This window comes from Glycine max, chromosome 3 (assembly GCF_000004515.6).
Source record: "Glycine max cultivar Williams 82 chromosome 3, Glycine_max_v4.0, whole genome shotgun sequence".
Classification (NCBI taxonomy): Eukaryota; Viridiplantae; Streptophyta; class Magnoliopsida; order Fabales; family Fabaceae; genus Glycine; species Glycine max.
In genome coordinates, this window is record NC_016090.4 from 7,516,843 (window position 1) to 7,530,038 (window position 13,196).

General features: G+C 33.7%; 1 protein-coding gene and 1 pseudogene across 1 annotated transcript; one reads left to right on the forward strand and one right to left on the reverse strand.

The window, feature by feature from the left end:
* The first annotated feature begins 1,185 nt into the window (after positions 1 to 1,185).
* LOC100807694 (lupeol synthase-like) lies at positions 1,186 to 3,992 on the forward strand (annotated as a pseudogene).
* A 2,678-nt stretch (positions 3,993 to 6,670) lies between these two features.
* LOC100808227 (G-type lectin S-receptor-like serine/threonine-protein kinase At4g27290) lies at positions 6,671 to 12,618 on the reverse strand. The gene is made up of 8 exons (XM_041014363.1): positions 11,318 to 12,618; positions 11,070 to 11,174; positions 9,560 to 9,705; positions 9,256 to 9,466; positions 8,886 to 9,123; positions 8,649 to 8,799; positions 8,217 to 8,562; positions 6,671 to 7,040 (listed from the first exon to the last, which is right to left on the reverse strand). Exons 1-7 carry the CDS (start codon positions 12,609 to 12,611, stop codon positions 8,257 to 8,259), a joined length of 2,451 nt encoding a protein of 816 aa, XP_040870297.1. The 5' UTR covers positions 12,612 to 12,618; the 3' UTR covers positions 6,671 to 7,040; positions 8,217 to 8,256.
* Positions 12,619 to 13,196: the final 578 nt, after the last annotated feature.

Genomic DNA, 13,196 nt, shown 5'->3' on the forward strand with positions numbered 1-13,196 from the left:
AGTTGATTGTCAAGCTGAGGATTTCGATACTCCTGATGATACTCCAATTTACGTCTGAGATAAATATGAGGTATTACAACCACACTTTTGTTTGTTGAGTTCAAGGTTTTACCTTTCAAATTGTCTTTATTATCAATTTTGAAGTTATTAATGCTATAACTAATTAAAAAATGTCCTTGTTGTTTCATAATTACAAATCTCAATGAAGAACGTGGAGCCGAGGTGAAGATTAATGTCGTCACACCTGTAACTCTAGTATCAACATTAAGAGGCTTGCTCTTGGCTTCAAATCATGATCACTTGTCTTTCAACAACAAAGAGTTGTGGAAGGTAGAGGAACAAATGAGCAAAGTCTTGAAGGAATTCTATCACAAGCTTGAACTTGTGAAACGTCATAGGGAAATTGGCTCCCTCTTTCACTTTTTAACTTAAAATTTGACAAAGTGTGATTATCTTTACAAAACTAACAAAGATATTCTCAATTCATTTGCAGGTTTTTGAACTTGATGGCATTCTCAAAAATCATGAAGACATATGACAAGGTCTCATTTGGTTCTGAAAGATTATATATGGCAACAGTCTTTTCACTTATGTTCTCTAGTACTTGCTTAATTATCGTTTATCACTTTAGGTCACTACAACAAATGTACGAAGGGAGTATACTTAAAGGTGGTTGATATATTTCTTATCTTCTGTTTATACGTGTTTGATATATTTCCCATTATTTACAATTTCATTACAGGTATTGCAAAGGAAGACAGAAGAAGCTACCTTGGCTAGAAATAGGTCAAAAGAACTTTTGGAATCTAGAAATAATTCACCTTATTACGGGTTAAGAGATTTATTTTTCCATGCAACTTTCCCTATTTTGTGAAGTTATTAATTAGTAACGGGCAATTCTTTCTTTATACACAGGTGCTGCAGGTGGGAATGGTCCAGAGATTCATGTATTTTTGTTTCTATGCTTCTGAATCACAAGGACTTCATTGTTTCCTTAGCAATGATTAATGCTCGATGTTGTCAAATATTATACGCTTTGTAATATATCATAATTCCATCATGCTATTTTGCGGAGGATGTCTTTGTGTTTTAATAGCTTATACTTCACATGCGTTTCTACTTTGAAGGCTTTGATGCAGGAAATTGAGCATGCACTTAAGGTCACTGTCCCAATGCATGAAGTAAATGTACAAACAGCCTTATGATCAAATCGATTGGAATAACACTTGAAGCATAGTTCCTAGGGTTTTCTTTCCCATTTGACAAAATTTAGATGAAATTTTTTTAGATATTTCTAGTTTTCTCTCTTTAAAATTGCATCTTTATGTCGGTAATCTATAGTAATCTTCAATGCACACCTTACATGAATCATCAAGATAAAATTTTAATTTTAATTTTAATCGAAGAGCAATATGGAATTTCAGGAGGATCTCTATTAGCCACATCCTGTTACTCAAGATATGTTATGGGCATCTCTTCATCACGTGGCAGAGCCCCTTCTGAATTGTTGGCCCTTTTCCATGCTGAGAGAGAAGGCACTAGAAGTCGCTATTGATCATATACGTTATAAGGATGAGAATAGTAGATACCTTTGCATTGGTAGTGCAGCGTAGGTAAACATAATTCTTATAACAGTAACAAGCTTAACCATTAAATAACATTATTATTACTAGGAGATTGATATCTAAATGCAGTTACTCACATGTGACGTGTCATGTTTGATTGCACGTTGGGTTATCCAAACTCAGAGGCATATCAGCTTCATTTAGCCAGAATCCCTAATTACTTCTGACTTGCAGAAGATGCCTTGAAAACCTAGGTTAGTATCACAATGATCACCTATTAACCTTTATATTACTTATGAAAATGCAATTATGCATGTTAATTCACTAAACAAAATTACGAAGCTTTGGCTCTCAACTGTGGGATGCTGCATTAGCTATACAAGCAATCCTTTCATGTGATTTGAGTGAAGAATATGTATGTACACTTAGGAAAGCAAACGACTTCGTCAAGGCTTGCTAGGTTAGACTTAATAATGCATACTTAAACATGAAGAATCCTAAAAGGCTATATGTGTGTTTGAATACAATTTTGAAACGCACGTATAACTTCTCTCTCCATGTTTCACAGAATCAACAAATTGTTGTTTCCATGTAAAACAACTTAATTGTTGTCATAGTTTTAGGGGGAGACGTGCGTACTCGACACGCTCCAAAACATGCACTAAGGATCAGAACCATGGTGAAGGATTTAATGCCATTTTTTTCTTTATTTAAGGTACTTGAAAATCCACCAGGTGTTTTCAAAGCAAAGCATCAACGCATATCCAAAGGAGCATGGACATTCTCAATGCAGAATCGGGGTTGGCAAGTCTCTAGCTATCTTTTATCCCAAGATATACTAGTTTGTATAGGTAAAAGTTTTTTCAAAAGGTTGACAAAAATAAGTGATTACTTCTTTAAGATAAGTTGAACACTTGAACCCAAACATGCAATCAACATTAGAATTTAGGACTTATTTAACTATTTTCACTTTTGGAGGCTTGCCATTATGGCATTCAAACGACTTCATTTTTTTACCATAGAAGTCCTAAAGACATATTAGATGATGTGCAATGTGCTATACGCCTATATCTATGACTAAACTAATTATATTAATGCCAAACAAATTTTTTATTTCACGAGGATTCTTGATTTCCTTGAGTTATAGTTCGTTGAAAAAGAACAAGATCATTTACGTGAGCTAAAAATGCTAAACATTTACGCTTTTCAAGATTGGTTGTTAGGGAATTTGCTATACCTATGGCACCTGGTTTTTCATAAAAGGGTTAATAGATAGTGGAAAAAAGTACCGTAACACTCCTGCCTTGTGTAAAGCTTGCAACTTTTTGTTGTCAAAATAGCTTCCTAATGGAGGATGGGGTGAGAGTTACTTGTCAAGCCAAAGCAAGGTATGTTATTGCTTGAATAGCCCTTGTAACACAATTATGTCATGTATCCAATTGCTATGGTTGATCAGGGAGATCTTTATGAAAGGGATGGAATTGTTTTGGATAAGAGCAAAAGGGATAAAAGCAGAGTTTCAAACCCATTAATGAAACGGGCACTGCTAACTACAACTGCTGAGGATAAAATGCAAAAGTATGGTCGGTCCAAAGTTGGATCTCGTGTGGTTCCATATCATGAAGATCAGAGTGAAGACTCAGTTCTTGTCAGTTTTGTCTCTAAAGATCTCCAAAGGAATGGCAAAGAGAGTGAAGATTCAGAAGCAGCAGTCAAGTCTACTCAATCTACTGTAGGTTTGTTCCTAATGCTTAACTTAACACTAAGTTCCCTCAACCAATTGTGTTATCTGTGCCAATTAATTGTGCAGTTGCTGGAAGGAAGGTTGGTTAATACTGTTAGTGTTCAAACTTCATCATTTTCCTGTCTTTTTATGTCAAACTTTCATTTGTGACATTCATTAGCATTGATATAAAGTGTAGTGTGTACCATTCATTAGTGGTTATAATTGGTTGTTGTGTGTTTAGATCATTATAATTAGTAGATCATAGGTTGTACAAGTTTGGTGCTATTATTTTGGCCTCAATGCTATAATAGAAGCTTTGTACACTGATGAAAATGATGAAGTCAAATTATATTGATAAAGCCTTATAATTTTGTTGTTCGTGCTATAGGATGAAATACCTTCGTTTCCAACTGATGTTGCAATGAAATGTACATAAAGGTTTTTTTGCCGACAATAATAGCTTATGTTTTATTCTGATTTGAATATTTCACATTTGCTTGGTTTCTTGTTTTAAACATATTTGGAATTTTAGAATAATATCTACATCTTTGAGGAAGATTGAAGTCTTTACTTTTGTTGCTTCAAGTGTTGCAGCTCACTTGCATTTTGGAGAGCTTGTAACTGTAAAAGTACAAAGGCTTGGTATGTCCCTTTCATTGACCCTTGATGCCATGTCATTCAATATGATTGGGGTCAATTAAAGCAATTTGCCAAGGATCGAAAAGATCTTTTGGTGGCAGTAAATGAAATGGTAAGTTCCTTGATGCGGAGCGCAGATTTCATAGTCTGCTTTGTATGACATTTTTCAGCCAACATTTTCAGAAATTTAATATTTTACTTATGTATGATCATTATACTATATGATTGTTAGGGACTACTATATTTTAGTATGCATTAAATTGCTTTATGTGTTAGTCGTTGTAGATTAATGCAACAGGTCAGGCACACGTTCGATGAAATTGATTATGTCCTAAAGGGAAAAAATACTAACTACTTTGCTTCTCTTTACTGTTGGTCAGCAAGTAAGTTCAACATGTGCACCAAGATCGTTAGTTGCTATTTTCTTTTATATTTGATGATCATAATTCAACCATGTTTGTTAATCCTGAATGTATATTTTGGATAATGGTCAATGCTTTTATCTAATGATGTTAACAGAGACAAAATGAGAGACATATGATGAATACTATGTGATATTACATAGCAGTATACACATTTAAGTGTTGTAAGTACAAGGATAATTAAACATAATTACAAGAAATATACTCCCCATGAAGTTGCTTGCTAGATATATAATTAATCTAAGGAACTCTGAATGCCTTAGTGAAAACATCTTCCAGTTCATTGTTTGAATTAAAAATGCTAATGGTGATGTCCTTGGATAACATGTTCTATCTCAATATGTTTGGTCTACTCATGGAATATCAGATTTGAGGCTATATGTATGCAAATGCTGCCTGATTAAGCTTAGTACCATTCTATGACGGTCAATAACTGAAAACCGTCTTGGAATAGTGCAATTCAAAGTTGGTTTTTAAATAAAAAAACGTCTTTGAATGTACCATTCTACAACGATCCTGAAGAAGAAAACGTTGTAGAATGATACAATTCAAAGACGTTTTTTTATGTAGAAACCGTCTTTGAATTCCAACATTCTACGACAGTCCTAAAGAAGAAAACATCGTAGAAATGAATCATACAAAGACAGTTTTTAGGCCTTAGCCGTCTTTGAATTTCACCATTCTAAGACGGTTTTTAGTTAATGACCGTTGTAGAATGGTGTCATTCAAAGATGGTCATTAACTAAAAATCGTCTTTGAATGATGGAATTCAAAGATGATTTTGCTATAAGGATCGTCTTAAATATGGTGCCTTTTCAAAGTCAGTGTATTATGGGACCGTCGTGGAAAGTGTTGTTGTGGAATGTCAACACTTTCCACAATGTCACCTTCAAAGACGGTTGTCAACCATCGTAGAAAGCTTCAAAGGATCGTCATAGAATGAGTTTTTTTATTAGTGTATGGATTGAGATCAAGTAGCTCTTGATAAAAGAAGTTAAGGAGAAAAGAACATTTAGAGCTTGAAGTTTAAAGACTCCATTCCCAACGTGAAAAAGCTTTGGAAGAGTTTTAAAGAAGATGAAGAAGGAAGCTACATTTAAGACAGTCAACCCAAAGAAAATCACTTAGCCACTATAGTGGTCAGGTAAAAGGAAAATATTATAAAAATAAAATCAAAGAAAAACAAGAGTTGTGCTTTTTAGGAATGTGAAAAGAGGTTGAGGTAGAAAGTTATTTATCAATCTTGCTAATAGCTTGACCTCTGTTTAGGTCGTTAAGTAAACATAGCCAAAAATTAGAATTGCAATAAAATGGTAAAAACAATACAAGGTGAAAAACACCAGGATTGTTCTCAAAAGATATGTACCTGTGCTAGTGGTTAATTCTAAGAAAAGAGTGTTTGAAAAAAAAAATAAGACTTAAATATATTTTTGATTCATTATAAATATTCAATTTTTGTATTTGTTTTTAATAAATTTTTCTTTTGTGTTGAGTCCCTAATAAGATTATTTTTATTTTGGGTTCTTAATATTTTGTTTTAACCCCTAATAAATTAGTGAATTAATTAGTAATTTTTTTAGTCCTTACTAATTACAAATAAAAAAAATAATTATCAACGAACAAACACTAAATTTGTTGATTTATAAATGACTAAAAAAATGTCAGATAAAAAACGAATTTATTATTTTATTAGGAACTCAACACAATAAAAATTTATTAGAAAGAAAATGTAAAAAATTGAGTATTTATTAGAATAAAAAGCATATTTAAACCTAACAAAAATAGATTAAAATACAACAAAAGTAAAATGGGGGGCGACGGGAGTTGGTAGGCAAAATAGTTTGAATGTGTAAAGGACTTGAATAGTAAAATTAACATTCAGTTGTAGTTACTGTCCCAGACTGCAAAATATCATTTAATTCATATTACAACTAAAAGCTCAATTGGCCGGATCCAAATGAACAAGCAACATTTGAAATTCAGATTCTCCATTGAGACACCATGCACCCATATTACGATTTAGCCAAGAGAAGTAAATAACACCAGTGATTCTTCCAAGGTTCAAACAAACAAACAAACACTTCTGCCAGAAACCTAATTCTTCGAGTACAAGAACTTAGAGTAAGCATCTTCTTAACTTAAATCTCAAATATATTCAGAGTTAAACACAAAATGCAGTAATGAGTTCAGCACAAGCTGTTTCATTCAATTAACAAACATGATTCTAGAGATGAAGGTGAAGAAATCATATTAACTTAAACACCAAGTAGAATTGAAACCATTGGGACACTAGATCTCATGTCAACACACAACTGCTATTAAAATCCAAAGATTGACTACAGAGCTTAGTCACTCATGGACAAGACCCGAGAATGAAAAACACTAAGAACAATAAAGAAAGCTAAAAACTAGTTGAGAAAAATCAGAGAACCAAACTCTGTAGCCAAATTCTCTTATTTTTTATAAATCAGCCCAAGCCTAAATCACAACTTTGAATGCGAGGTCTGAATAAAAAATGTAGCACATATTGAGAGATTTGAAATTCAGCATCTTGCATCGGATTACATTGATCATCTGTCTGACAAGGCTTTGAAACAATCGTCCTACTACTTTCAACTTTCATCTCATGTCTTTAAAGTTTAAAGCATTCGTCGTATATGACTATGGAAAGTGAAGCTAAATTAAGACCTACAAACAAAACAAATTAGGACAATAATTAAAACATAAGAATTACTGCATTTTTGCTGAGTCTGAATAAAACTCATCGATAAAAAATTCATCTGATTCAATTCAAATGATTTTGACAGGGAAGCTGAAAAAGCTAAGTTTAACATAAAAAAGATATGAAAATATATGAATTATGATTGCTATTCAGGGTTTCCACTCTCTTTGTGAGGTCCTGGAAATGAATTGTATTTTTTTCATCACCTTGCAGGAGTGTAAGTGTTTTGGTGTTGATCAATACCAGCGACTTGTTTCTCTTTATCTTATTGCACTTTTTGTTATTTCAACATCTAACATAATGTTAGATTCAGGGTTTCCACTCTCTTTGTGAGGTCCTGGAAATGAGTTGTATTTTTTTCATCGCCTTGCAGGAGTATAAGTGTTTTGGTGTTGATCAATACCAGTGACTTGTTTCTCTTTATCTGAATAGTATTTTTTTCATCACCTTGCAGGAGTATAAGTGTTTTGGTGTTGATCAATACCAGTGACTTGTTTCTCTTTATCTTATTGCACTTTTTGTTATTTCAACATCTAACATCATGTTAGATTCAGGGTTTCCATTCTCTTTGTGAGGTCCTGGAAATGAGTTGTATTTTTTTCATCGCCTTGCAGGAGTATAAGTGTTTTGGTGTTGATCAATACCATGACTTGTTTCTCTTTATCGAATGTATTTTTTTCATCACCTTGCAGGAGTAAAGTTTTTGGTGTTGATCAATACCAGTGACTTGTTTCTCTTTATCTTATTGCACTTTTTGTTATTTTTTTTTTTTTTTTTTTTTTTTTTTTTTTTTTTTTTTTTTTTTTTTTTTTTTTTTTTTTTTTTTTTTTTTTTTTTTTTTTTTTTTTTTTTATTTTTTTATTTCAACATCTAACAGCATGTTAGGCCTATCTTCCAGTTTAAAGACTAAGTTGGAATTTGTGGCCAAGGTTCTCATAAGTAGTGACGGAGACCACAGGGACGGTGAAACCTTTACTACAACATGTATCTTTTATGCTATTAATATCAGTTGTTTGCCCATGGAAAAAAGTTAATATCACTTTTAAAGCCTTTTCGATTAAATTTTATACGTAATATGCAAATACATCAGCACAACTAAACAGGTTTTGAAACAATAATCCTTTGGTAGTGAATGCACGTACTTGTAATCAAATTGTGCGTCAGTGCAATATGCTCAAACTTTCACCGACCAGTTAATGAGGTAATGGTTAACTCATCATTTGAAGTCTTATGGTTTAGATTTGAGCTGAATTTTTCTTCGTCCGAAATCCTTCTGGGAAAGAAACCAGGCTCTTTTGGCTCAATCAGTTCCATCTCACTCCCTAACATTTGAATTACTGAGGTCATGGTTGGCCTATCCTCCGGGTATTGTTGCAAGCACAAGAGACTAACATGGATGCATCGCAGTGCTTCTGGGATAGCACATAGGTCCTTTATGCTTGAGTCAATCAACTGTAAAGCATTTTTCTCTTTCCAAAGTGTCCATGCCTGAAACATAAAAGAAGAAAATAATAAAGTTAATCATTCATGTTTAAACTTTGCCATAAATAAATAATAAGTTTTTGAGTGCTTACATAACCAACCAGGTTAAGGGTCTGGTTTCGATGACAAAGAGCTCTATTTTTGTTCCCACATATAATCTCCAACAATAAAATACCAAAGCTGAAAACATCCGATTTGATTGAAAATAGTCCATCAACAGCATATTCTGGGGCCATGTATCCACTGCAGGAAACATTTAAAGAAAAAATCTCACTTGACACAAAAATAAATATATAAATGTGGTGTAGTATAGTTAGACAGACACTCACTAAGTCCCAACTACCCTGTTTGTGTTTCCTTCAATTTGGTCTCCTCCAAACGCTCTAGCCATTCCAAAATCTGATATTTTTGGATTTAACTTTGCATCAAGTAAAACATTACTTGCTTTGAGATCTCTATGAATAATCCTTAATTGGGAATCTTGATGGAGATACAAAAGCCCTCTAGCAATTCCAAATATTATGTGGAAGCGCTGTGGCCAATCCAGCAATTTACTTTTTACTTTATCTGTTTTTTTTTTTTTTTTGCCAGGCACACATGTTGTTCAATATTAGATATTATAGAGTAATAAGCCACAAAATATGACAGAAGTAAACCAACACAAGTGCACCTAATCTTAGCATTCATCATATTACATACCAAAAATGAAGGTGTCTAGGCTGCCATTAACCATGTATTCATATACTAGTAATTTTTCTTGTCCTCGAAAGCAACAACCAAGGAGCCTTACAAGATTTCGGTGTTGAAGCTTTGCAATCAGTTTTACTTCTGTTGTGAACTCGGTTATTCCTTGTCCAGTGCTACTTGAAAGTCTCTTGACAGCAATTTCTCGCCCATCCACTAATTTTCCCTGCATAATTGCATTCATTTGAGAAGATGTTTTGCATAGTAACAATTCATCTCTGGACTTCTTTTTCTGCTAAGTGCTTAAATTTTTAATTACCTTATATACAGGTCCAAAACCACCTTGTCCAATCTTATTATTCAACGAGAAATTATTCGTGGCAGTAGTGATTGTTAGCAGATGAAACAATGGCACATCCAGATCTTCAAGCTGTCTTTCAATGTTCTCATTTTTCTTTGGCTTATCTGGACAACAGAAGAAAGGAATAAACATTCAACAACATTATGAAACATGAGGAGGGATTGGAACTGGTTTAAGAGGATAAATCTGCACTATCCAAATAGAGAAGGAAACAGAAAATATATATTTGCGTGAACTCAATTTCTTTAATCTCTGGCAAGTTGAAACTCTGATCATTATTAAAAGCCACCTGGCCTCATTCCCGGTTAAGCTTTAACTACACTACAAGTGCTCCATGATAATTTGAAGCATTTCCTATTTTCAATTTCAAAAGATACATAGAAAATAGCTATCTTTATTTTAGTACAAAAATACGGATAAGTAATTTACCAGCAACGCTCCTTCCGAATCAGTATATAACAAAAATGCAAAATAAAATATATAAATATATTTTTAGTCATCAAATTTGAGTTATTTTTTTCCCTTTAAATTTGAAGTTGTTGTTTTCACTCCTTAAAATCCTTAAAATGTTCTTTTTAATCTCTTTTCATCATGTGAGCCAAAAAAAAAAAATATCACAATTTGTGGCACTTGACTGTCAAAATTTAATTTTTTATTTTATATTTTATCGTTTGATTTCTGATCGATAAACATCACCAAAATCAAGCTTATGAAATTGAAAACACATTAACCACTTTAATTTTTTTATTGACATTCCGATGATTTTAAAGTGCAAAAAATCGTACTTTAAATTTAAAATAGAAAATCAATTTATGATGGTCATAAGTCACCATAAATTGTGAATCTCATATTTCCCTCCTAGCTCACACTTTGAAAAAGACTTTAAAAAAACATTATGCGAATCTTATGGACTAAAAAAGCAATTTTAAGTTTGAAAGAGTAAAAAAAGGACCCAAATTTAAGGTACTAGAAACATAAGGCAAAATAAAATTATCCCACTAATTGCATCAATTATGGTAGCAATTATTATCGTCACCCATTCCTTGTGTCCATGTTGGGGCAGAGGCACTTCATGGTTGATTTTGATAACAAAAAGAAAAACAATCTTGTTATTAGTGGCTGCCTGGCTGCAACAATTATTGACAAATTCATGCAAAGAAAGATCATCCAATTAATTTTGTAGTTTTTTGCTGCATTTAACTTTACTAGAAAATGATAACAAGTATTATGTGCTTTTTATGGCTCAATATTATTAAACTCTAACAACTAATAATTTTATCCAAGAGACACAGAACAGAACCCTGCTATAATAAGGCCACTTAACTAAAATCTCAAAGGATACTCTGAAAAACCAATAACAGCACTTGTCAAGGGAATTGACAAATAGCAGACATTCCATTTAAAATATGATATACAGAACTATTCGTCCATATTTTTAGGGAAATGTGAAAGGGAAGAATAATTTTACCAGCAATGTTCCTTTTGTAGATGAAATAAATAGCAAGCACCACTCCTAAAGTTGCAGCAACGGAGGTTATAAATATTATTTTTGACTTCTTGTGCCTGATAGACTCTTCACAGTTGAATTTGATCAAATAAAACAACAATGGTTAAATTCCATATTGAAGGACCAAGCTTATATTCTCAAAACATGATTGAAATTCTGGTGAGAAGAATAATAAAAGGATTAATTGGAAGAGTTAATAAAGTATTTACCTATTTCTGACGCAGGCAACCTTATATATAGACTCTGCCCATTCTCTGGAACTGGATACAGTTTGATGTCAAATAAATCACCGAACCACATAACACAGCCACTGCCTGCCCCACTTATATTTGAATTGGTATATGCCATGCAGGAACAATTATTCAAGCACTTGGTTCTGCATTGTTTTAGATCAATAGTCTCATTCACAAACGTATCTTTAGTATCCGGCACTTTCAAGCCATCCACAAGTACAAACCCATCATTGAGCTTATCTTGGCGGCTAAGTGGATGTTTCCTGATACATCCTTCAGACCAGTCCATTGAGTTCCATTTCTCAGGAGTCTTAGGCTTGAACCCTTTTAAACATTGACACATTGGTAACGCAGAAGTGGTGCAATATGTATTGGCTCCACAGACTCCATAATGATCACAGTTGTCTTCTGGCATCACTTCATATAAAATCCATGATTTTCCTGACCATACATAACGCTGACGTTCTAGTGTGGTTTGGTTAAGTACCACTTTAGATATTGAACTAGTCTGTTTGACACTCCATCTGTAATAAACCACTTCTTGGTTGGAGACAAACTCGTAATGGTATATGGGGTTATTAGGCTTCATAAGTGGCATGCCACTGAAACGCAAACCATTCCATGGTCCAAATCTATGGTACTTTTTTGTTCCCTTCATCATATAGATATCAGGATAGGGGTGCAGGGTAATACCCCATGATAAGTCTCCTTGGGTTGGATCATTATCACTCTTCCAAGCTATCAGGCAAGTACTAAGATTTCTCTTGATGTCCCATCCAACCTTCATTCCTGACAGCATTGTATTAGATGGGTAATCAAAGCTTTGCCACAGATATGTCTCTTCCTTGGCTTCATTCTCATCTCTTATCACAAGATTGCCTGAATCCAAGAGCTCTGCCACCGGATTCTGTGCCTTTTCTGGAGAACTTGTGCTCCAAACAATCGTGTTGTTGTGTGTAAGGACCAAATTGCCAGAACTGTCTAGTTTCAAGATGGAAAAAGAATCCTTGATTGGGTTGCCACCGTTTGCAACCCAAACTATGTTTTGAAGTGGAATATTCTTGTACCAAATCCCAAGGTAGATTTTGGTCGGATTTCCAAGATTGCAGAAACCGAGTTCAAAGATTCCACTTGGGGAAACTAGGGTTTTTCCGTAACTGAGGGACTGGGATAGTGTAATGGATGAAGTTTCTGCTGCTATGAAAACTATGAGAGAAGGGGAAAACAGTATATAAACTATGATACTCATCAGAAAAAGAATAAATATCATTGAGTACTAAGCTTGACAGTTAGAGCTTTAAACAGCTGTTCTGAAGACTAAGAAAACTGAAACCATTGTGTATATATATAGAGGGAGTAACAAACTTTACGAAGTTGTTGAAAAGTACAAAAATACTTTCTTTCCAAGACCATTCCACACATCCAAAACTAATCAATATTTATTATGCCAATTGAGCAGTTGCTACCAATGACCCACTAGAGAGGAAAACTTGTGAGTGATGCCAAATGGAAAATTTATAGTGGAAAACTAAGCTTAGGAGCATGCATTATTTTTTCACAAGTCACAATTACTTGATGCAGAAGGCAGTGTGATTGGAATGGTAAAATTTAACTTGTAAATGCAAATCTCATAAGCTTTTCAGAATTTTCAGTAGACTTTCATTTTGTGGTTTAGGGGTTTGGTTCCAGTCTTTCTAGCATGTGTGGCTAGAAGGACCACAGTCTTGAATATTGAGGCTCTTGGTCACTGTCAGGTAAACTACCTTGTGAGACTTCTGAAATAGACACAATGTTAAAGAGTAGTATTGAAAGTTTGGGTGCTCATAGGGAGGACCACAGTTTCGGGTCAACAACG